The sequence below is a fragment of the Typopeltis vanoorti genome, chromosome 21, assembly GCF_054136105.1.
Source record: "Typopeltis vanoorti isolate ZY-2024b chromosome 21, IOZ_Tvanoo_1.0, whole genome shotgun sequence".
Lineage (NCBI taxonomy): Eukaryota > Metazoa > Arthropoda > Arachnida > Uropygi > Thelyphonidae > Typopeltis > Typopeltis vanoorti.
This window is the reverse complement of record NC_143569.1, coordinates 27,137,681-27,159,735: the sequence shown is the minus strand read 5'-3', so window position 1 is coordinate 27,159,735 and position 22,055 is coordinate 27,137,681. Positions and strand designations below refer to the sequence as shown.

At 34.6% G+C, this 22,055-nt stretch overlaps 1 protein-coding gene across 1 annotated transcript in view; it reads right to left on the bottom strand.

Moving 5' to 3' along the window:
- Positions 1 to 22,055, bottom strand: part of LOC150094685 (cell adhesion molecule Dscam1-like) — a 639,127-nt gene that overhangs the window by 173,983 nt on the left and 443,089 nt on the right. The window contains exons 8-13 of the mRNA XM_090411623.1: positions 11,198 to 11,359; positions 10,651 to 10,935; positions 6,008 to 6,127; positions 1,771 to 1,944; positions 568 to 715; positions 299 to 447 (exon numbers count right to left, since the gene is read on the bottom strand). Coding sequence (XP_090267749.1) covers positions 299 to 447; positions 568 to 715; positions 1,771 to 1,944; positions 6,008 to 6,127; positions 10,651 to 10,935; positions 11,198 to 11,359 — 1,038 coding nt within the window. The remainder of the gene's footprint in view (positions 1 to 298; positions 448 to 567; positions 716 to 1,770; positions 1,945 to 6,007; positions 6,128 to 10,650; positions 10,936 to 11,197; positions 11,360 to 22,055) is intronic.

Genomic DNA, 22,055 nt, shown 5'->3' with positions numbered 1-22,055 from the left:
AAACCTGTTTTAAACTCTTTTGGCACTTACCTCTAATTTAAATTGCTTGGGAATTAGGGATTTCGATTACTGCGTGTATCCCCCCCACCACATTAATTGAAATAAAATATCTACAAATTTTAAATGACATCCATGGATAAATGTCAAGGCCACATTTAATATACATAGCAGTGTAATTCAAACATTACCTGAAGTTATTTGTCGGCCTAGAGCATGTAGAATTGATTTCCAAACTGTAAAAGGCAGAAATAATTTTAATGTTTAATTTGATTGCAATAATATGATGGATTGATCATACCTTGTACCACTACCTGAATGTTACTCTCGTCATGACCGTATTCATTGGATGCCGAACACGTAAACAGTGCAGAATCTCTGCGATCCGATGATATCACAGTAATTTCCGATACCAATCCGTTTTGGAGAACTGTCTGGGATTCTGTATACCTAGGAATTAAATATAATATCTTTAATATTTTCGATTCGGAGAATAAAATGATGTAAGACATTTAATGCTTTGGTTTCAAGGAATCTAAAAATCTTATTACTGGATGTTGGCTACCCTACCTGGCATCCGAAGGTGGATTGAACTGCTGTCGATCTTTACTCCAAGATAGCGTTATTGGTCGTTCTCCAAATGCCTCGCATTTCAAATGAATGTTTTCTCCTTTCCTTACCGTAATGGAGTGAAATCTTTGTCGAAAATGAGCAGGGACTGAAGAAAAATCAGAATAATGATTAGCAATTCTCCCCCGCAAAAATTAGCACGTTTATTTCAAGTGCATGATTTTAACAGTTATTTTTTATTAATTAAAGAATATAAAAAATATTAATTAATTTAAACTTTACTTATAATTAAAGAAGTGCTTCCAACACCTCTCTATGTTTTCTATAAGGCTAAATTAAGAATGCTCAATTTCTTTATTTGCATTCTTAAAGAATTTCTTATCCGTCCTCTTAAAGCGAGAGTGTCCCCAGGATTACATTTAAAGTGCCTCTTCATCTCTCATCAGTGGCTTTGAAAGTTTTCTTTAAAAGAAGCAAAATTTAATTAGAATGCCCCAAACACTTGTGAACTGTAGTAGCAGTCACTTGTTTGTAACATGTTTTTTTCTTTTTATTTCTAATTTGAATCAAGTATTTTTCTCCCGTTTTTTTGTTCCTAATCTTTTTTTTTTTATAAACCGCTTAAGCAAATGCTGATTTCACTGACAAAAATTCCAATTTCTTCATTTATGTTCAAAAAGAAGTAGCGCACGTGTTTTGTGTTCAGCGCGCCATCTCATGCAAATTTCGAGATTGGTTGACAAGTAAGCAAAAATTCATTGTTGTAACAATCATAAATAAAATATCGGGAGTATTGTAATTAATTTATTTTTATGTATTTTACAAACAGTACTTTAATAAAGATAAAAATTATAAAATTAATCACAATAATTTTTTTACTTCAGATGAGCAAATTTTAAACTGAATGAAAACAAAACAAAACATTCGGCAATTAAATTAATTATTTAAAGACGTACATCTATAAAAATTATGGAAGAAATAAATTTAATTATCGCATTTTTCCATTCATTTTCATTGAAGAATACTACACAAAACAACAGAAGCAATTACTATTATAAAAAAGTTACTCCATAACCAGATATTTGAAATTTTTAATCACATTCTTACAAATATGGATCTATCTTGTTGACTCAATATAATTAATTCATTTTGAGGATTAATCACGTGAAGTTTAGAAACGCGATAGGAAATAAGCAAACATACCATGAACAGTTAATCGGACTACAGCACTGAGACTGGGGCTAATCCCATTTGTAGCTTGACACATATAATAGCCATCATCTGCTAGTTCAACTTCAGTGATGACCAAAGAGCCATTTTCCAATATTTGAATGTGAGGGTTGCTAATAATTGTTCTGAATTCTTCAGATGGATCTCCTGGGACAGAGAAAAAAAATCCATAAATATTCCATCAATGTATATTTTTCAGGGCTTGTCCATAATCTATATAAAGCTTTATTCAATTTATAGACGAGTTCTTTACATTTTTAAAATACCTAATTCAGACAATTATTTTTACAATATTTTGTTAATTTTAATTTCACTGAGTTTTTAACTGAATTATACTTAATAATTTCAATAAGTAAATTTAAGTTGCTTAGTTTTGGATTCATAAATACATATAACACATGACCATCAATCAGGTACCACTAAGAGTTAAAACCGCCTTTTAATTAACTCTAATAATAATCAATGATCAATATATAATAAAAATGAAATATGTCCCTAAAAGTAGCATGATCTGTTGGGGAAACTGCAATTGGTTTATATCTACTTCTGTTCTTTATTTTATATGAATACAATAAATCAAATCGTGCATTAAAATATGGACGTTATCTGTGAACTTCCTACTCGCGTAAACGTAGATAGTACAATTTTTTTAAAATTATTTTTATATTAAAAATTAGCGTTGTCAGTCAGCTTGGAGTTAACTAGTTACGCAAGTGTCCATTCTTCAAAAATTAAAATTATATACCTTACTTACTGCATTTATCGGCGAATGCTAACAGCTGTGTGAATGTTTCTTGTATAGTAAACGAGTCTATTGATTATTGTATCGTATACTGCAGCTATTTTACTACATACATACATACATACTGTGCACAAATATAATACTTATACTAATGGAAGACCAAGACGTTCAACGGAGATTTCTTATCACATGACGGGAGAAGAGATTTTGTTAATATTTTATCTCAAGCTCGGATTTAAACCACTGCACATCTGAATACTGCATTTTTTATTGCTTCGTTCTCTTCAACGAAAGAAGCCCTCTGCTCACCATGAATACTCGAAAGCGTTTAATATTAAATGGGACATTTTCAAATAGTCAAGTTTATCATAAAATATAGAAATCAATCACAAGGAGAAATTTCTTAATAAAATTAGCTTCTCTTTAAACCCTTACGAATTAAAACAAAACCCGCCTCCGGTATAACCTGGGTATTTTCCAGTCTCGAAAATGCCGCTGTTTGCACGGCATCTTTTGAATATTTCAGTTAGCTCCAGTACATTGCATTCCTCTCTCTAAACCACTCTTTAATATTGCAGGAAATATCTTCAAAGAAGTATATATGCCTCGATTTTAGACTTGGAATTCTTACTGTACTGTCAGATGAAGCTAACAGGTAGCTGCTAACCAGGGGCAGCTCGTGCATAGCACTGCGGAACTGCAGCACCTCCTATTTTTCTCGATATATAAATATATTTATTAAATTATTTATATTTGCTTGTAATATTTAATTTTAATTTTGTATAAAAAATAATAAAAATCCATCTTGTGGCACTTAGGAGGGCGAGGACGCTAGCAACACTGTGTTTACCACAGTGTCATGTTTCTACGCGCGCGCAAGCATATGCACGTCATAGTGAGATGCCGGCTATTGGCGTAATGCGGCACTGTCCGTCGCGCAGTTCCACTGTTGTTTATATGCAGTTTGCGACAGTAGTAGAGTGTTCGTAGTGCTTATCGTGTTTACTCCGTCTCTTTAAATATTTGGACATTACAATTAAAGACATAACATTTGTTATAGTTTTTATTTTAGAACATTATTGAGGTTACGATAATGGATTTTAATTTTAAGTAATTTTGAATTATACTAAACTGTATAATTTGATCGCTAATAAACAATATTTTTTCGCGTTTATTTTATTTTTTTTAAATTTTTACCATAATTTTGATATTTTATTCAAACACGTATACACCGTACTCACAGTGCGTATGTATATTTCGAAAGTTGCAGCCCCCCCCCCACGATTTCAAGCGACGAGCCGCCACTGCTGCTAACTTATATTATAAAAAGAAAAAATATTCTCATAGAGTAACGTATTGAAATACATGATCAGTTATGCCTAGGCACATTATAAAACTCATTTAAGTAATGACAGGTTGGTTGTTAATTATTGATGAAATAGGGTAATTTTATTTTATTTGTGCCTGCCACCCACGAAACATCGTGAAGCCCTAGTACATGGTGCTAATACTGTGGGTGGGGTAAGGGTTTATCTCTTTATCATACAATATATTGTACTTTTAAATTTTTTTGAGATAATTAGGAAATCCTATTATAGAAACTAAACAAGGGACATAGTCATACAAGATGATGAAATTCATTCTTCTTCCTTTTTACGTTTTAGGCCTAGTGGCCTGTTACGGAGCTTACCTTAGCCCTTCAGAACCATATCCGAGGATAAAGTGGTAACCGTATGCCTCCCGGTGTGTCTTATGTCGTAGATGCGTGTGTTGACGGGGCTGGTTTGCCTTTCTGGGGGACGAAAAACCCGAGTTTCTGGGTGAAAAAAAAAATCCTATCACTGTAATAAGACCAGCTAACTTACCTTTCGTCTAAAGAGACCAGATAAAGGTTCCTCACGCCACTGACACGGAAATCGAACCCAGACCTTTCCGAACAAAGGGCTTCGTCTATGCCAACCGAGCTACGGAGGCTCCATGAACAGGAAATTCATGTTCTACCTATTATATGTGTTTGCGTGTGTTCTTCTAGAAGGTTTTGTATTCATAACACACAAGTGGATTGGCTTCACTCCCGCATGATATATGTTCAGTTGCAAGGCCTTGAAACTTACTTCAAATCCCAGATGGAACTGCAACAAAAGTCTTTCCAACTAAATGCTATTCTCATTCTACCGACTGTGGTTAGTAAGGACTTAATGGTGTGTTAAATTTTTATTATGCTTAATCGGATTTCAAATATCTGAAACTACTTTTACGACAGTGTGCACTAGACACACAAAAGATCTAATCTTTGAACATATAAATACTTCGGTATTAAAATTAAGTTATTTGCATAAATTACTATATAGTAATTTGGACCATTTCTTTTTAATCAACCTGCATTTCTATGGTAAGCATACTTACTGATTAATTATCATGCTGTGAAATAACTCTAAAGAGAAAATGAATATTAAAATCTCGTACATTTTTAATTAAGTTATACGTAAATAAATCAGTTGATAAAGTATATCGCATATTCTATGTGGAACAGAAAAATTGGATTGCCTAGAGTGGCATGGAAGTGGTGAACACCCGTCTGTTGATTCTGTATTTTTCCTACAGGGGGAATTACCATCAACCGTGCAGCTGTTTCTTCTATTTCGGTGCTGACACCTTGTAACGGGGAGGATAAGCAAGATGCACCTATAAGAAGAAAATCATGGGGTACAGATGTTCATCTCTTCTTCAACTAAAGTATCTTTTTTTTTGTTTTTCTGTCTAGTGAGCTATGAAATGGCACTAAACTAACAATAAATTGATTGTCTCGGATGTTGGGGGTGTCCATAGGTTGTGTTGCTTACAAAGATCTGAAAACAAAAGGTTTCTTTGTTCACAAAAAATGTTGCTAAATTATCCGATTTCGACCACATGTGTTTCTCTCATAGAAAATTCTGTTTTCGAAGTATCTTTAAATTTAATTTGTTTTCCATCTGTCCACAAAAAAAAAAAAAAAAAATTCACCCACTCCTTAACCTTATCAAACAGAGGCCAACTTTAGCATGGGGGCCTACATTTAATTTCCAATGTTTATTGTGGTGTCGCTGTTTACTTGCCCTAACTCTAATCTTTCGATGGAATATTTACCAACTGGAATAAACAAACGAAGCATCTAAGGAGAGTGGGGTACGATGTGTTATACAAATAGTGTTGTCTTCGCTATTTGACCACGACTGAATAAACTTGTATGGGGTGAACGAGTCGCCAGTGGCGCCATCTATAGAGTCAGCAGGGAGTTACACTTTGAAACTAATCAGCTGGTTGCCTGCGACAAACAAACCCCTACGACCTCTATTCCCGTTTTTTTTTTTTCTCTTTCCCACCGAATCTAATAATTACGAACCCCTTTACCTCTGGGACATTGTTGACCCCATTTTTCCACAACAGCAGTCCCCAGAGCACCCTACGATTAAAAAGACTCACTTGTACCTTGGGCTTTTTTCCACCTCACTTGCGGCACTGGGAATCCATTAGCCTGGCAGTCGACAGTGGCACTCTCTCCCATCACAGCGGCTCGGTCGGACGGCTCCGTCTTCCAGAAGGGCGGAACTAAAAAGACAGAAAGTGAGAGTTAGAGCCATAAAAAAAACGAACGAAAGAAAGAAAGAGACTCCTTTCGTCTTGAGCTAAATGGTGCGGAATACAGTTCTTCGTTTCCTCGCAACTCCTGGGGCGGGGGGAAATAAATAGGATGTTCTATTTTAAGGGTTGAAGCACTCACAAATGGTCGAAACTCCAAAAAGCACCTCAGGAGACAGGTGCAATTTGCTGGGAATAACTGCAGGAGATTCAAGTGCAATGCAAACCGGAAAGATGCAGAGAGATAGAGAGAAGAGGGGATGGAAACAGAGGAAATAAGAGGTGTGGAAACTGCGAGGGGACAAGTGAGTGGTTTAACTCCTCAATAAAATAGTAAAGAAGGATAGATTAAACTCTTGAAGAATGTAAAGAGTAGTTCCAGTGTTATGTATGGCGAAAAGGAAGAACTAATGGGAAAAGGTATCAATGCCTTTGTGTACACAATTAAGTATGTTTGTTTTAATTCTTATAACAAATAAAACTATTGGTTACATAAGTTGTTTACATATTATGCTAACAACTACGATTATCATAAAATCTCCTAAGATTTACTCTTTTGCTGAACAGAAATTTCTGGAGACAAAGTAAACAAATGCATTGTCTCATAGCATATGGAAATCACAGTATAATGTCATACTGTTAGCATACATAGGTGCAGAAATAATAATTCTGTTCCCCTTATAACAATACTTAAAAATGCCCCTACTTCAGTTTTGTGCTGGGTTGCTTGTTTACCCGCTGTGTATCTTGGCATAATAATTTTAAATCATAAAACAAACAACCACCACAGAAAACGATAGCATTCTTTTCCATAACTTAATATAAATGGTTTATCCATATAATGAAATGGTGTGGTTATGAGACGGATCAAATCAAATCAAATAAAACAATATTATGAAACATTCTATAAATAATTGTATACTTTATATAAATATACAAAATTACATATAAAATATATATAAAATTTCTAATACTTTAGAATAAAAGGAAGTAGCACCAAAATATGAAAATAATTTTATTATTTAAATAGATGTATTAGCAAAATTATTATAAAAGAATTTAAATTCACAATAGCGTTGCTTTCAATAACTCGTACCATTTTCTTGCCTGTCAATAATTGTGAAACCTGGAAGAACAATCGGTGATATTTAACTGGAATTTCGAGTCATCTAACAACAGAATTGAAATAAATCGAAATTCACATCCAAAGAAGAAACATAATCCATTATAAATAGTTTAATCCATAATAGCTGTTATATTTTGAAATATAACACATTTGTGGAGTAAAAATGACTAGTTTTTATGCCAGTTCATAATTTCATCTATCTTAATATTTGTATTATAGCAATTAACGTGACCATATGGGAATAAGTATTGATACCATAGCTAAATTATGTTCAGAATTTAAATTTGTGGTCTGCTCTACAGTTGGGTTTACAACTAGCTAGCACTGCAGACTCAGAAATGATCCTAATAAGACTTGCGGTGCGGGAGGGAGTGTGTGCGCACGAATGGATGAATGAATGCCAAATATGTAGAAGATGAAAACGAAACTGATCAATACGAAAGTTCAGAAGAAACAATAGACAGAAGATGAAAAAATAAAATTTGAATACTAGTGTCTACGCTTCATTACGTTTTCTAACCATTGAGCTGGCTATTTGATTGTTTCCAAAACCACAGGGGTTTGCAAACTGATGCTAAAGATAGAGCGATTACTGCTCGCTAGGAATCTTCCATTATTCAGCTGTCAATTTACAATCCGCAGCAAATTCTAATTAAGTTAGGATTAGTGTTACTCGCCCTTTGAATATAAATTGGGATAGATAGCTCTTGTGCAACACGGACTAAAATGAATAGGATTATCAAACTGTTTTCAAGCATGTTGATTGGAAGTATTGGAGTAGCAAAATTCAAACAAGACATGGCTCATTTTTAAAAATAAATATGAGTATTTAGATTAATGAATTCATAGCTAGTCTAAGAAAAATTAATAGTAATTTATTACAGCAATTGGTATGCCTGTGAAAAGAAATCAAAATCATTGCTGGTTTTTGAGATCTAATTTCGCAAAAAAAGACTACCAAATATTTACATATTATTATTGTTCGTCAGTATTTAAAGAAAGAAAAACAATACTATAATTCTTCTCAAGTAATACAAACAGCTCATAAATAGTTTATATTGATGTTATATAAATATAACGAAGAAATATTGTTTTATTTGGCTTTTCTAATATAAAATAATGTATTAGAATTATCCATTGTATACAATAATTCTTCTAGATATAAAACAAAAAATATTTCATTAAATTAATGGAAATAACTCACACCCTATAAAAACTTAGGAACATTTACATTATAATCTTAATTTCCTTTCCAATTAGAGCTGGTAGTGGGATCGAATAATCGACCGTGAGATGCGGTGATTGATTCATTAATGCCCTTGGGGGTGATGGATAGCAACGCAAAGCTGTACCAATGAAGTTTAACTGAGGTTCGGCTGTTGCTCTTACCCCCTTGGGCGATGAGTTTTTGAGTTCGCTCTCTTAAGGTTTTTGCCTTAAGGGAGCACTTTGAGTCTCCGGGGAAGGTGTTCTCCGGCACGGCCCGCTGAGGGGCTTTGTCGGTGAATTATTTTCCTCGGAATTTGAGCGGTTCTGCTCAGTGGTTGGGGAGCCCGTCACTGAGTGGAACCAACGCTGAGATTAGGACGGTCTTTCGCCCACTATGGAGTGGCCTAGAGATCGTCCGTATTTTTGAGATTTCACCTTTACTTACATAGTCGGTGATTGATTCATTAATGCCCTTGGGGATGATGGATAGCAACGCAAAGCTGTACCAATGAAGTTTAACTGAGGTTCGGCTGTTGCTCTTACCCCCTTGGGCGATGAGTTTTTGAGTTCGCTCTCTTGGGGTTTTTGCCTTAAGGGAGCACTTTGAGTCTCCGGGGAAGGTGTTCTCCGGTACGGCCCGCTGAGGGGCTTTGTCGGTGAATTATTTTCCTCGGAATTTGAGCGGTTCCGCTCAGTGGTCGGGGAGCCCGTCACTGAGTGGAACCAACGCTGAGATTAGGACGGTCTTTCGCCCACTATGGAGTGGCCTAGAGATCGTCCGTATTTTTGAGATTTCACCTTTACTTACATAGTCGGTGATTAGCCTTCGAGGGTAATGGATGGCAATGCTGTAGCCAATGAAGTTATAACTGAGGCTCGACTATTGCTGTTACCCTTCTGCCATGATCAGAGCTTTAATAGCCCAATAACATTTTATCCCTACACTGTCCTCTACAGATAACGGGGAAGATGAAAAGCATTCTTGCTTCGCCCCTTTAAGACAGTCCTTATAAGGACAATCAGAACTCATAGCCCCATTTGTTATGCAGAGCGGTGGTTGAGAAGGTATGTAAGTGCTGGATGAAACACTGGGAGGGTAATGGATGGCAATGCTGTAGTCAATGAAGTTCTAACTGAGGCTCTGCTATTGCTGTTACCCTCCTGCCATGATCAGAGCTTTAATAGCTCAATAACACCTTATCCCTACACTGTCGTCTATAGATAACGGGGAAGATGAAAATTATTCTTGCTTCACCCCTTTAAGCCGGTCCTTATAAGGCCATTTGTTAAGCAGTCTATTAAATCACGAGCATTCTTTTATAAAATAAATTCATTTTATAAAATGTTAAGACACTTTAAAATATTTTACATAATACAATATTAGGATAAAATTATGTAAACGACTAGTTTAATTTAATAATATTAAGATATTTGCTTAATGTGCACTTCGCTGAATTAGTTGTTCAGTATTTCATAATGTTATTCAAATATTTAATAAACAATACTTGCTGGGTAACGATAAAGTATGTATATAAATTATATAACAATAATCGATATGCTAAGGGATGGAAGCCAGTGGCGCACTCAAATGGGCCCTGGCTTCCCAAAGAAAAAGGGGAAAAAACCCACTAGAAAATGTTCCAAAAATCTTTTCCTAATTAATAAAATTCTTTTTTTAATTTATGTTGTGTCGTGTCTTCTATTTCCATACTACTTATGAATTAGCAATCATTGCAGATGCTTAGTTATAGGTCGTATGCGATGCATAGTGTGTATTCTCAAATCATCTGCTCAACTCCCCCCCCCTCCCAAGATTAAACCCTGAGTGTTCTACTGGTGGAAGCACATCACAAAGTTTCTAAAACACTGTATTAATGTTTCTTTTCTCCAGACTAATGGCATCCTATGAGACGAAGCTATTAGCTTGGAACCTTTCTGTTTTTCTTCCTTCTATTCAGAGAGTTAACGACAATCGATACGCAATTTCGGATGTGTATTGCTCACAGATTAGGTGGAAATGCGCCATCTTTGGAGAGTGTGTGAATTAGAATAAGCAGATTAAAAGGATAACGAGAAACTAATTTACTGATCTATTGCAAATATTGAGCATTTATATATATATATATACACACACACACACACACATTGGCTAACTTACCGTTTACGACCATAAGTGCTGTATGATTGACAGACGCTGCAGAATTCCTTGCTACGCACGTGTAATTGCCGTTGTGATGAGGTCCTACGGAATTAAAGGTCAGCGTCGACGTGAAAACATTAATCATATCAATCTTGGCGTGTAACTCTGGAGGCAGCTCTCCTCCGTCTTTCAACCAGTGGATGGTTATTGGAGGATCTCCAAACAACACAGGACAGATGACAATGCTCCTCATCCCTTCTTCCAGATCCGAAGGAAAGGTAAATGGCTCGATTTTGGGACCAACTGGAAGAAATCGATACAGAAGACTCAAACAACGATTAATTAAAATCTAAAAAAAAAAAAAAAAAAAATTAAAACGTTAGAGAATTCACAAAATAATAATTACCCACAAATAAACATTTATATAAAATTTTAATATCAGACGTTAGTGGTGCCATCTAGCGTACTAGAAAGAATATATATTTTGAATTCTTGTATCAGAGTGTCTGTGTGATAGTGCATAAAAATAGCACTCATGTCAACATTGATTCAAGTACGTACTTACCCATGACGCGGATATGAACATCTCTTTGTGCTTTCGTTCCTTCTTTGTTCTGCGCGATACAGGAATATTTGCCTTCGTCTGCTTTCTTGTTCACTTCTTTTATAATAAGAGTGCCGTTAGGGAACACCTGTTGACGGTGTGTCTGCGGCAGCAGGCGACTGTCTGTATATGAAAGAACTTTTTTGTTACTTCGTTTTCTTACTCTCTAAATAACAAAGCAGTGCATGAATAAATGCGGATAGCACACAGACAGAAGCAGAATAATTGTAACTTACAGAAAGATGGATAATTATCAATTATTAATAAATAAATTCATATTTTCATTAATTATTGATATATACAATTATGTTATTAATAATTAATTATTAAAAATGAATCTTACATTCCTCAATGTCAATTACTTTTACTAGAATTTAATAATTTCACAATCAAGTAATTATAAAATCAAATAAATTTATTTTATATTCATATCCAATACCCTTGGAGGGTAATGGATGGCAATGCTGTAGCCAATGAAGTTCTAGCTGAGGCTCGGCTATTGCTGTTACCCTCCTGCCATGATCAGAGCTTTAATTGCTCAATAACACCTTATCCATACACTGTCCTCTACAGATAATGGGGAATATGAAAAGCATTCTTGCTTCTCCCCTTTAAGCCAGTCCTTATAAGGACTATAAGGACAGTAAACTTCGATTAGTGCGTCATTTTTTTTCGATACCCAGATTCGATTAGTGCGCCTATATGCATCTTAAAAATAAATATTACAGATTTTAAAATTTTCGATGTATACATTTTTATGACTAACTATTTTAAAAAATCACTCACCAGGATGAAGTAATTTAGTTACCGATTTGAAGCATTTTACGAAGTTATTTTTTAATGGCATACTACACTATTTCCATGTACAATATGTTCCAAATTTACGGCCAAAAGTTATGTCGTCTGCTTTACAACATAAATTTTGCTGATCATATCTCGTGCAATTGTTTTCCTTAATTTTTTATTTTAAATTATTTTCCTAACCTTTAATCATGAGTAAAAGAATTATTGAGCAAAAAATAGAAGTGTGAAAATGATTCGAAAAGTAATCTGATTGGAAGAAAAACTTGAAATAATAAAGAAAAATGAACAAGGCGAGTCCAGAGCAAAGATAGAACAAGAACACAAATGGGTGAACCAACTGCTGAATACAAAGAGAAAGGTAAGGCTGCTTGAAGTTCATCACGCATGCGCTCGAAATCAAAGTATTATGATGATTGAATTATAATACTAAATGGATCGAGGATTGTAGCCAAAATCGGATCCGCTAAACACTGGCTTTATTAAATCAAAAGCTTTGTTTCTTTGTAACCTGGAAAGAAAGGGCTATCAACGATGGAAAAGAAAAAGAATTCCACGTTAGCGCTGGGTGGTTTGAGCGTTTCAAAAAGACAAATAGCCTACGTAATGTTCTAATCACAGGAGAAGCTACAAGTGCAGATAAGGAGATATCCAGAGATTTTGAAGAAAATTGTGCAAGAAGGAGACTATTGTGATGAACAATATTTAATGTCGATGAAACCGGCCTTTTTTTTCCAAGACTTTTCTAGCCAAATCAGAGAAATCTCAGCCTGGTTAGAAAGTCGCCAAGTCGAATGAAATTACTACTAGCAATATGCAAGACGCACATCCTCCATATTGTGAAAATGATTTTAAAGGCTTTTCAAATGAATCTTAGTTAATTAAATCTCAATTTGAGAAGTTGAGTGATTCCGACCTGCTAGATTTAGACACACAGAGGGCCGATCCTGAAAAATATGAAGAAACGTTAATCACTGACAATCCCAAAGAGGTTTCACAGAAACAATTTGAAAATAGTTTTCGTACAATCGAAGTTTTTAAGCAGCAATGCTTTAAAACTTAGACATTGGCCCTGGTGACCTTAGATGCTGACCCCGGTGAAGAGAGAACCAGTAAAATTTGCAGAAGAGGAAATAGGGCCATACCATCAATTGTATGAAAAAAAAAAAGAAACAGAATGGCCACCAAACTACGTTAGCTCAATTCTTTCTTAAGAAGCAGAATAATAAATTTATATTCTGAATATGTTTTATTGTCTTTCAGCTTCATGGTGTTCCTTTAACTAGGCCCTGAGACATACCCTAATTCTTTTAGAAAAAAAATTAAGGGTCAAAAAATAAATTTGAGGAACGAATTGTACTTTTTCCCATAAGTTATTGTATTCGATTAGTGCGTTTTCGATTAATGCGCCTGTTTTAAAGAACGCATTAGGCGCACTAATCGAGGGATTGCTGTATTTATAAACAGAGTTCTATTCTTCATAATAAGCTAGATTTCATAATAAGCATAAAGTTAAATTTATCCGGTAATCAAGAGGATGGAAATCGACTGATGATTATTTCAGATGAGAAAAAAATTAAATAAAAAAACTTTTCTTTAAATGTTAATGTCAAAGACTATGAAATCGGCACTAGTCACTTCCGTTCAAAATAAAAACAAATAAATAAAACTATGATGCTTTATTTTAGTTAAGTTGTAAAACTGGTGAACATTTGTGGAAGAAATATGTTTCCTAATTAAGAACACGTGACACCTATAAAATACGATAAATGCACAACATTTTTAAGTATCTAAATACGATATTAGTCAAACAGAAAATATAATCGGAAAACATAAAATCACAGAATGTAATATTTGTTTAGAATTATGGACCAAAAATTACGAAACATCTATCAAACAAATGATGGAAATAATCAAGTTGCAGCAATGGAATAGTTAGGAATTAGTTTGAATGAATCAAAATTGGAAATTTGGAAGAGATGATAAAGTCGTCTATTAAAGATATTTACCGGTAGTGTCTGCGGTTGGAACACGCTATAATAGATTTTCACCCTTAAAAGGCATGATGCTGATCTTCATAGTTTAATTTTATTGTAAATTTTATCACATTTGTATAAGAAACACGCTCATTTACAATAGGTAAATAAATATAGCAATTAAACAATTGGTAGCGATTATGTTTGATAAATATTGAAAGGAGTTTGTAAAATGATTATATTTTTGTAAATTTCCGTTTGACCAAAGTCACTGGATTTTTAATGGAAATAATAATTCGCTGGACACTTATTGTTTGCGTCTGCATCTTAATACAGTCTGTGGCACGAATGGTTAACAGAAGTTGTAGTCCGTTCCCATTCAGTGTGATATTTTTTTCTTTCTTTTATTTCGTAATATGATAAAGAAATTGTTCATTTTTAACTGTTAGGGAGTCACCATATGGCTAAATCAATTCTTGAGGTAATAGTCTTTGAATGATCTAAAATATTTGTTTTATTTTTTTTCCGACGAAAAATCTTTATAATTTATTATGTACATTAGACAAATACAGCAACAGAATCTAACTTAAGGAACAATGCTCAGTTGTGCTTAACTCAAAGAGAATTTCAAAATTTCCACATCATCCATACAAGAAACTGTTTTCAGGTATTACTCCGACTTCGAAATAATGAAGAGTTGAGGTCGAAGACTAGCCAGAAGATCAAATTTCAGGTCAGGTGTATACCAAAAGTATTAGACACATTAGAGCTGCAGCATACCCAGAAAAGTCCAACACGAAGGGGGTATAACTCACCTGTTTACTTTGCTAGTAAACAGATGATGTTAAGATTAATTAATTCATTTCTGATCCACTGGATCGTTCAGATTAAAAACATGTTCTTCTGCTTTGTAACGGTTTTGAAAATTTATAAGGGTGGATCAGTAAGTCATCTTAGTGTTTTATATACAAAGTAATGAAAGACTAATGAGATTATTCGTAACAGGAATCACTTGCTGAGCTAGTCAGAACATCGCTTCTTTAAGGAGAAAGTGGTTTTCACAAATCGGCTGACTTTATCTGAAGTCATGAGAGAAACAGACCAAGGTAATGATTGTGATGTGATTCATTCCCATTTTAGCTAAACTTTGAACATTAAATCAGATCACTTTAATAAGAACTTACTGATTAAGGTGTATTATTATCATCGAGTGAGAATGGTGGGAAAGTGTCTTCAAACAGGGAAAGGGGTGTTCGGATCGGCTGTGATAAAATCCTTGTTGTTCCTTATATTCTAATATAAATATATATTCTACCTTTGCTGACGTAAAGTTGGGCAGAGTAAGTTGATTATTTGGATAATCTTAAAATACTGAAAGAACGAGTGTGGGAGTGAAGTTTAAAATCAAATGTAAAGAAAAAGACAAGTATATCCGATTCGGTAAGAAGATGACAGTAGAACGATGCAAGTTGAAAAGGCAGGCTTTAAAGGAAGTGGACGAATACAAAGTTCAGGAATCTTATAAGACAACTAATAAAGCTATGAATATAGTGGGATTAACTAAAAGATGTTTCATTTGTAGGAGAAAGAAAGGAAGGAATGAACTCATTGTACAAATGTTTAGTGAGACCAAATATTGGTGAATAAAACTCAACTTGAACTCAGGTTGAAGTTTTTAATGGATGTGTGGATATTAAGAAAATTAAGGGTATTCAGAGAAGACCAAATGTGTGAAGGGACTGAATCATGATAATTAGGAGAATCGGTTGAATGGTTGCAGTCCGAATTTATCTAACAGGAGATAAAAAGAAGGTTTATTCCAAGTTGAGAAGTTAATTTTGGACGTATATAAGATATAGAAACAGCAGTTCACTGCATTTGGAGGACGCTATTAGAGAACATACCGAAGAAGTTAGAAAAGAAGAGAATTTGAAGAAGTACACAAAGCTCGTTTTTCTTTTTGGGGAGAAAATATGTGAAACTGTCTTCATCAGCTGGCTATAGAGAGATGAATTAATCTAATGTTAAGACAGAATTAGGGTCTGGATAAGAGATTAGTTAAAGTATATGCATGATGGTTATCTAATTTTGTTGAAGACGTTCTTATTGTTGTGTCCATATACAAAATATTTAAGAAAATCATAAAAAGAATAAAAATAAAATAAACGGTGACAGAATGAATAAAAGGGGAAGATGAGTGAATATGTGCAATGGCGAAATTCCTGTGCGAGTGTTGGTTTGGCCACGACTATCAAAAAACAAACTGATGTATTACCACGCTGTTCGAAGTTTATTATTATAAAATGCGATATCCGTAAGGATTCATATAATTCATGGATTAGGGTTTTCCTCAATTCCCAGAAACCGGAGACAGACAACGAAACAAGTGCTATGGTTTGTGTTCATAAGATATTAGTTGTATGTCATCATTATAATTACTTCTTGATTCAAAATCATCCATGTGCTATGAGCTCTGTTATCCGACTTCTCCCCTTTACTTATTGGTAAATTTGAGGAGATGAGGAATAATGTAGTGTGAAAAGCAAAGAGCAATTTAAGAGACGGGTCGCTGCTATTATTAGGAAGGCACTGATGATCAATGAGACCTGTATTTTTATCAGTAGTAAGAGTAATCACAGGATTTTAATCGTGGAGTGATGAGAGGATGCATTTGTCTATTATGAAAAGAATTGTGATTCATGAATACGCAACACAAAACACGACAGGGGTCAGGAAAGGTGACGTGAGGGGCCTTTCGGTAAACGACATTGTCAACGAAGATAATATTTTGCTCAAGAAATATTCTGAAATTGGTTTGGTTTATTATTAGTAGTATTATTAAAATTTTGGTAAAGCAGCTTAAGCATTGAGGCCAGTGTGCAATTAATTGCGTGTGTTCTTCTAACCGGTTAAGCTGTGTTGAGTGATGAAAATCCCGGCTATCCGGGGGGAAAGTCTACACTCCCTTTACAAGACCGGTTAATTCACTTACCATTGGTAATCTCTTATAAAGATTCCTATCATCCGAGATAAAAATTGGAAACGGCTAGTCTGAGAAGAGAGAATCCCCTAAAATCCCGCCGCACTGTAGAAATTGCAAACAAAATTGTATCAAAAATGTATTTAATTCCGGGTAAATGGAATAGAGAAAATCTGAACATCAAAGTTTCATTTTTCATAGATTCCTTACATAAATCTGGTAAGAAGGGAGATGGAAAGCTTTATCTGTGGATACTAATACAGGTGAAAGTAAAGTCCCGATCAGAGACATGGCTTATGAGTAAAATGCATATTGAAATTAAATTTTTGAAGATAATGGTAGCAACAGTAGGAGAGGTTGCATTGATGGAAAAAGGGTTTGTCGAATGAGAAATTAAAGCAGTTAGGCAAGAGAACACATTTCGAAGATGTGTAAAGAATAAATACAACGACGACAGAATGTTTTTAATATGAGGGGAGCTTGGGGGAAACATGCAACAGAATATTTCAAGATGAAAACAAAACTAATGGGATTAAGTTCACATGCACATTGGAGGAGCACATTAATGCATTACAAAAGTTCATCATCATCATCAAATTCCTGACATGTACCCTCAAGGGGTGTACAGGATATTATGAAGAACGTACATCATTATTAACGTCCTATCAATAATTTTCCTCCAAATCAATCTCTTACCCGTCAAGACTCCAACATTATCAGGTCTTATATTTCTATATTCTAAGGAGCTTTTTACTGCATCAATCCACCGATATCTTGGTCTTCCTCTGGGTCGTTTTTTCACTAATCTTTGCTCTCCCATTCTGTTTAAGTGACCATACCAGCTGGAGATCAGGATTGCTATAACAACTTTTCAGAGATAATTTGAATAAATACGAAATAAAATGGATGGAGTGAGATAAACTAGACTGAATATAAAGTATGTATGAGGGGGCTGAAAAGTTCCTATGAACACCTAGATATTAAAGGAACTGATCCTATGAACACCTATGACATAAATGATATTAAAGAAAATATAATCAAAAGAAAGAATATATCTTAAACCCATTAATCCCATGTTTCACCAAATTGCAGTAATTTGTTCTCTTTCTTTTAGGATATATATAACAAGACATGTAAATTTGAATATTTGATGATTAAGCAGCAAAGGGAATTGTTTTCTGAATTTACAAAGGAACTCAATGAAGTGTGTATAAATTTAAGAAAAATACTATTATTGTGTTATTCTTCAAAGGTTCATGATAAAGCAAGAGAATACATTGCGTTTATCTCTACTGTGCAATATGGAGAAGAACAGTGTTCTTGATACATTGATTTTCTGAAAAACGAAGCATCTGTGTTTATTCTAATACAATAAGAGATAGAGTGGAAAATGGGCCACTGAAACGCTGTCTGATTTAAAAATAAATTGAGAATTTAAATCGCTTATTTCATTTTTACAATAAGGATGTTACAGTAAGATGGAGAGACATTGTAGATATTTTCAAACTATTTGTTTGGATTTATAAAAAGCTTGCACCTGATTTCAATGCAGGAATATCTGAAAAAAAATGGAAAAGAGAGGATATGTATGTGAAATGTCAGCGTTTCTAGTGATAACAATAGAGATCTGGAGATAATGAAAATTCTGTTGGCTTCTATTTATTTAAGTGTTGGTACCCGAATTGTACGCTATGAATTAACATAAATTTCTTTTTGTGTGAATGTTTGTGAGTGCAATGCTAGCAGAAAACAAACAAAAAGAGAAATAAATATTGACGTTAGGATTATTTCGATGCAGAGATTATTAAAGAAGTGTTTGCAAATTCTGAAACGACGTTCTTTGGACAGTAGTAACAAGGAATTCAGAAATAATATCAAGAGGAATGTACGAAATGAAAATATTAGAAGAAATAAACTTCATTCAGAAGAGTATTCAAGAAGAAAGAATCTGGGAAAGATGAAGAACAACTTTGATATCGTAGTTATCCCTGACCTCTAAGAACAGCTTCAGATATATGCACTCTTATTGTTTTGATTAAGAAACTGTTGCACTGTAATACACTTTGTCTTTTCACGTTAATGCATGACTTCCGGTCTTGGGTAAGATTGTAATAGAACAGTACTAGCTTCAATTTCAGAAAACTTACCGATCTCGAATTCCCTAAGAAATATGGGTTTATCTTTAAAAAGGAGACTTTTGTTAGTTCTTGTCGAAATTGAATTCAGACTAAATGAGATATATTTTAATAATAAGTCCCCTTTTTAAAAACAAACAAGGGCTTGTTTTTATACTATAATTAAGGCTGACATCTCATTTAATAAAAAAAAAAAAGTTTATTCATTAACGAAAGATATTTCTCTGGAAGAGACTTGTTTCGTCACTCTGGATGCATAAAATGTGACAGGCTTGGAGACAAGGATTAAGACATGAATTAAAATCAATATCGACGCACCGAGGCGTCTAATTGGTTTGCTATTCTTTTTTTTAAACGCAACAATGGCCTCCTGTGTTTTCAAACCTCATTGTCCTTTTTGTCATTTGCTATAGAACCGACTGCGTTCGTAAGGTTTCTACTTATCGTACTCCTCATGTACTTATTATGAGAATAAGTCTGAATGACATACGGGAAGGAAACTCGAAGCTGGGAACGTAAACTAACAGATAAAAAGTCAGCAAGGAATGTGTAAGGTCTGCTGTAATCCAGTATGCAATATTGAAAATGCTTTTGCTTACAGGAGCAGCATTTAAATTGTACAATAAAATTAATAGAAATTGGGGATATTATATACCCGTTCTTATTTCGTAGTAACTTACTTTCGAAAATAGAGATAGAGAGAGAATACAATCTCAGTTGCCTTGGGTTGCACTATTTAAATACTAGAACTCTGTCCTAGAACCCATGTGTGTGTGTGTTCGCTTTTTACTAATGCCTAAACAACTTTTCGCTGGCCTAACAGTGTTGGGTTCTCATTAGAGACCAATCAGTTCAGTTTGTTCAAAAATAATGTCATCGATCCATGACCGAGATCAAAAGTGACAAAGTATTGGTTATAAAGTCACTCAATCTCATGATATCTGAAATGCAACAGCCTTCAATGCAGGTGGGAGAGTCCATACCTGGCTAAAAGTCCCCTCGTGGGTGGCCTTCTCTGCCGACGATTTCATAGGAGTCCCTCACCCCAAGGGAAATTGCGTGGAATGCTTCCTGGTTTTGAAATTATTACCAAATGAAAGCGTCAGACAAATTTGAATTCCGCACGCCGCCAGTACTATGCTGACGGCGTACACCAATATTTTCAAAACTGAAATTCCCCAAAATGGACAAACATCTCTAAAAGTAGAAATCTCGAGATGTAGAAGGCTTCTATTTAATATAACTTGCTTGCTGTGTTAGGTACATTCTATTTCCATATTCTCCATAAGTGATACTTAAATTCTGTAATTAGAAAGATGATTTTGGGTTTGCTAATGATTGGAGGAAACTGAAGTAATACAACTTTCTCTACTGTCAACATGGGAACACGCAGAGCAATACTAATATGAAACGAAATAGATCTTATTAGAGGGTCAGTAATAAAAGAATTGATTAATTATTTCAAGCTGTCTAGATATAGAACAGGTTAGGTTGTTTGTCTGAAATTTACAGAATAAATCGAAAAGTTCCCTGTGCTACCCTGCAGGACGAGTCTTGCTTGGAAAGGTAGCAGCGAAATTTGTAGAGGCTACTTGAAAAAATTACGATATTCCTCTGCCAGTTCGGCTAGATAGCTATGAAATTGAAAGATTTTGCGTATATTTATTTGATCTTTCTCTAATAATATGAGAGCTCTAATTTGTTTCTCTAATCATAAGCGATATCCCAGCATTTGGGAAGTCAAATTCCTAAGAGCGAAGGAGAAGATGTTAAAGCTCCACCTCTTGCTCGCAGCGATTCCAGAACAACTGAACTAAGAGTTTTCAAAGATCTGCGTTTTCCGTGTTATCTGTAAGATGAATGACCACAGTTTTGATGACAAGGACGCTTGCTGAAAAGGAGAGAAAACTGATATCTCAGTCGTGTAAGGTTATTTTGCTCTTGTTGGTCATGTCCTCTGCTGTTGAGGCTTCCATGAATGACACTCCTGATACATTTATAGGATCTGTCCTTATGATTAATAATTTGGTTTTGTTAGGGTTGGCATCAAAGTCCGCTACTTTCTCTGAAATGGAGGATTTTTAAGAATGTGGTAGATATTTTAAGAGCGCAAAAACCCTTCACAATAATATAGCCTTATCCTTATAGTCCTTATAAGGATGACTGGCTTAAATGGTGAAGCAAGAATGCTTTTCATCTTCCCCGTTATCTGTAGAGGACAGTGTAGGGATAAGGTGTTATTGAGCTATTAAAGCTCTGATCACGGCAGGAGGACAACAGCAATAGCCGAGCCTCAGTTATAACTTCATTGGCTACAGTATTGCCATCCATCACCCTCCAAGGGTATTAATCACCGCATCTGATGGTCGATTCTATTCTCTCCCACGCACCTTATCACAATAATATAGCAGTCTTACGTCAGAATCTTATAATTTTCATAAGTGAACTTTTGGTTGGTGTTTAACTGTAATTATTAAAAAAGAGCTTAAATTTCAGATATTATAAATAAAAAGGGGGAATGCTATGAATTTGTTCTTATTTCCTAGCAGAATGTAACAGAGACTTAAAAACGTTTTGGAATAAAAAACAAACTCGAAGTCCGAGGAGCGTGTTGACATAAGCTCTCTGACCTTTTTCTTAAACATTTTAAAGGTTTAAATATGAACCAATTTACAATATTCTGTATTTCTACTAATTTATAATCACCGACATGAAGCTTTTATATAAATATTATAGAAATATTTTGTCACAGTATTCGAGTCCAATGCTCTGGACAACGTCGCCGCTTTTAACAGATGGTCAACTGTCAGTTATACTCTCTTTGGAAGGATTTTATTTCGAGATTATACTCAAGATCGCAAATCGATATGTCTCTTATGACTCAGATGACGGAATGTTAAGTTTATTAAGTTAATGTAAAGCACAAG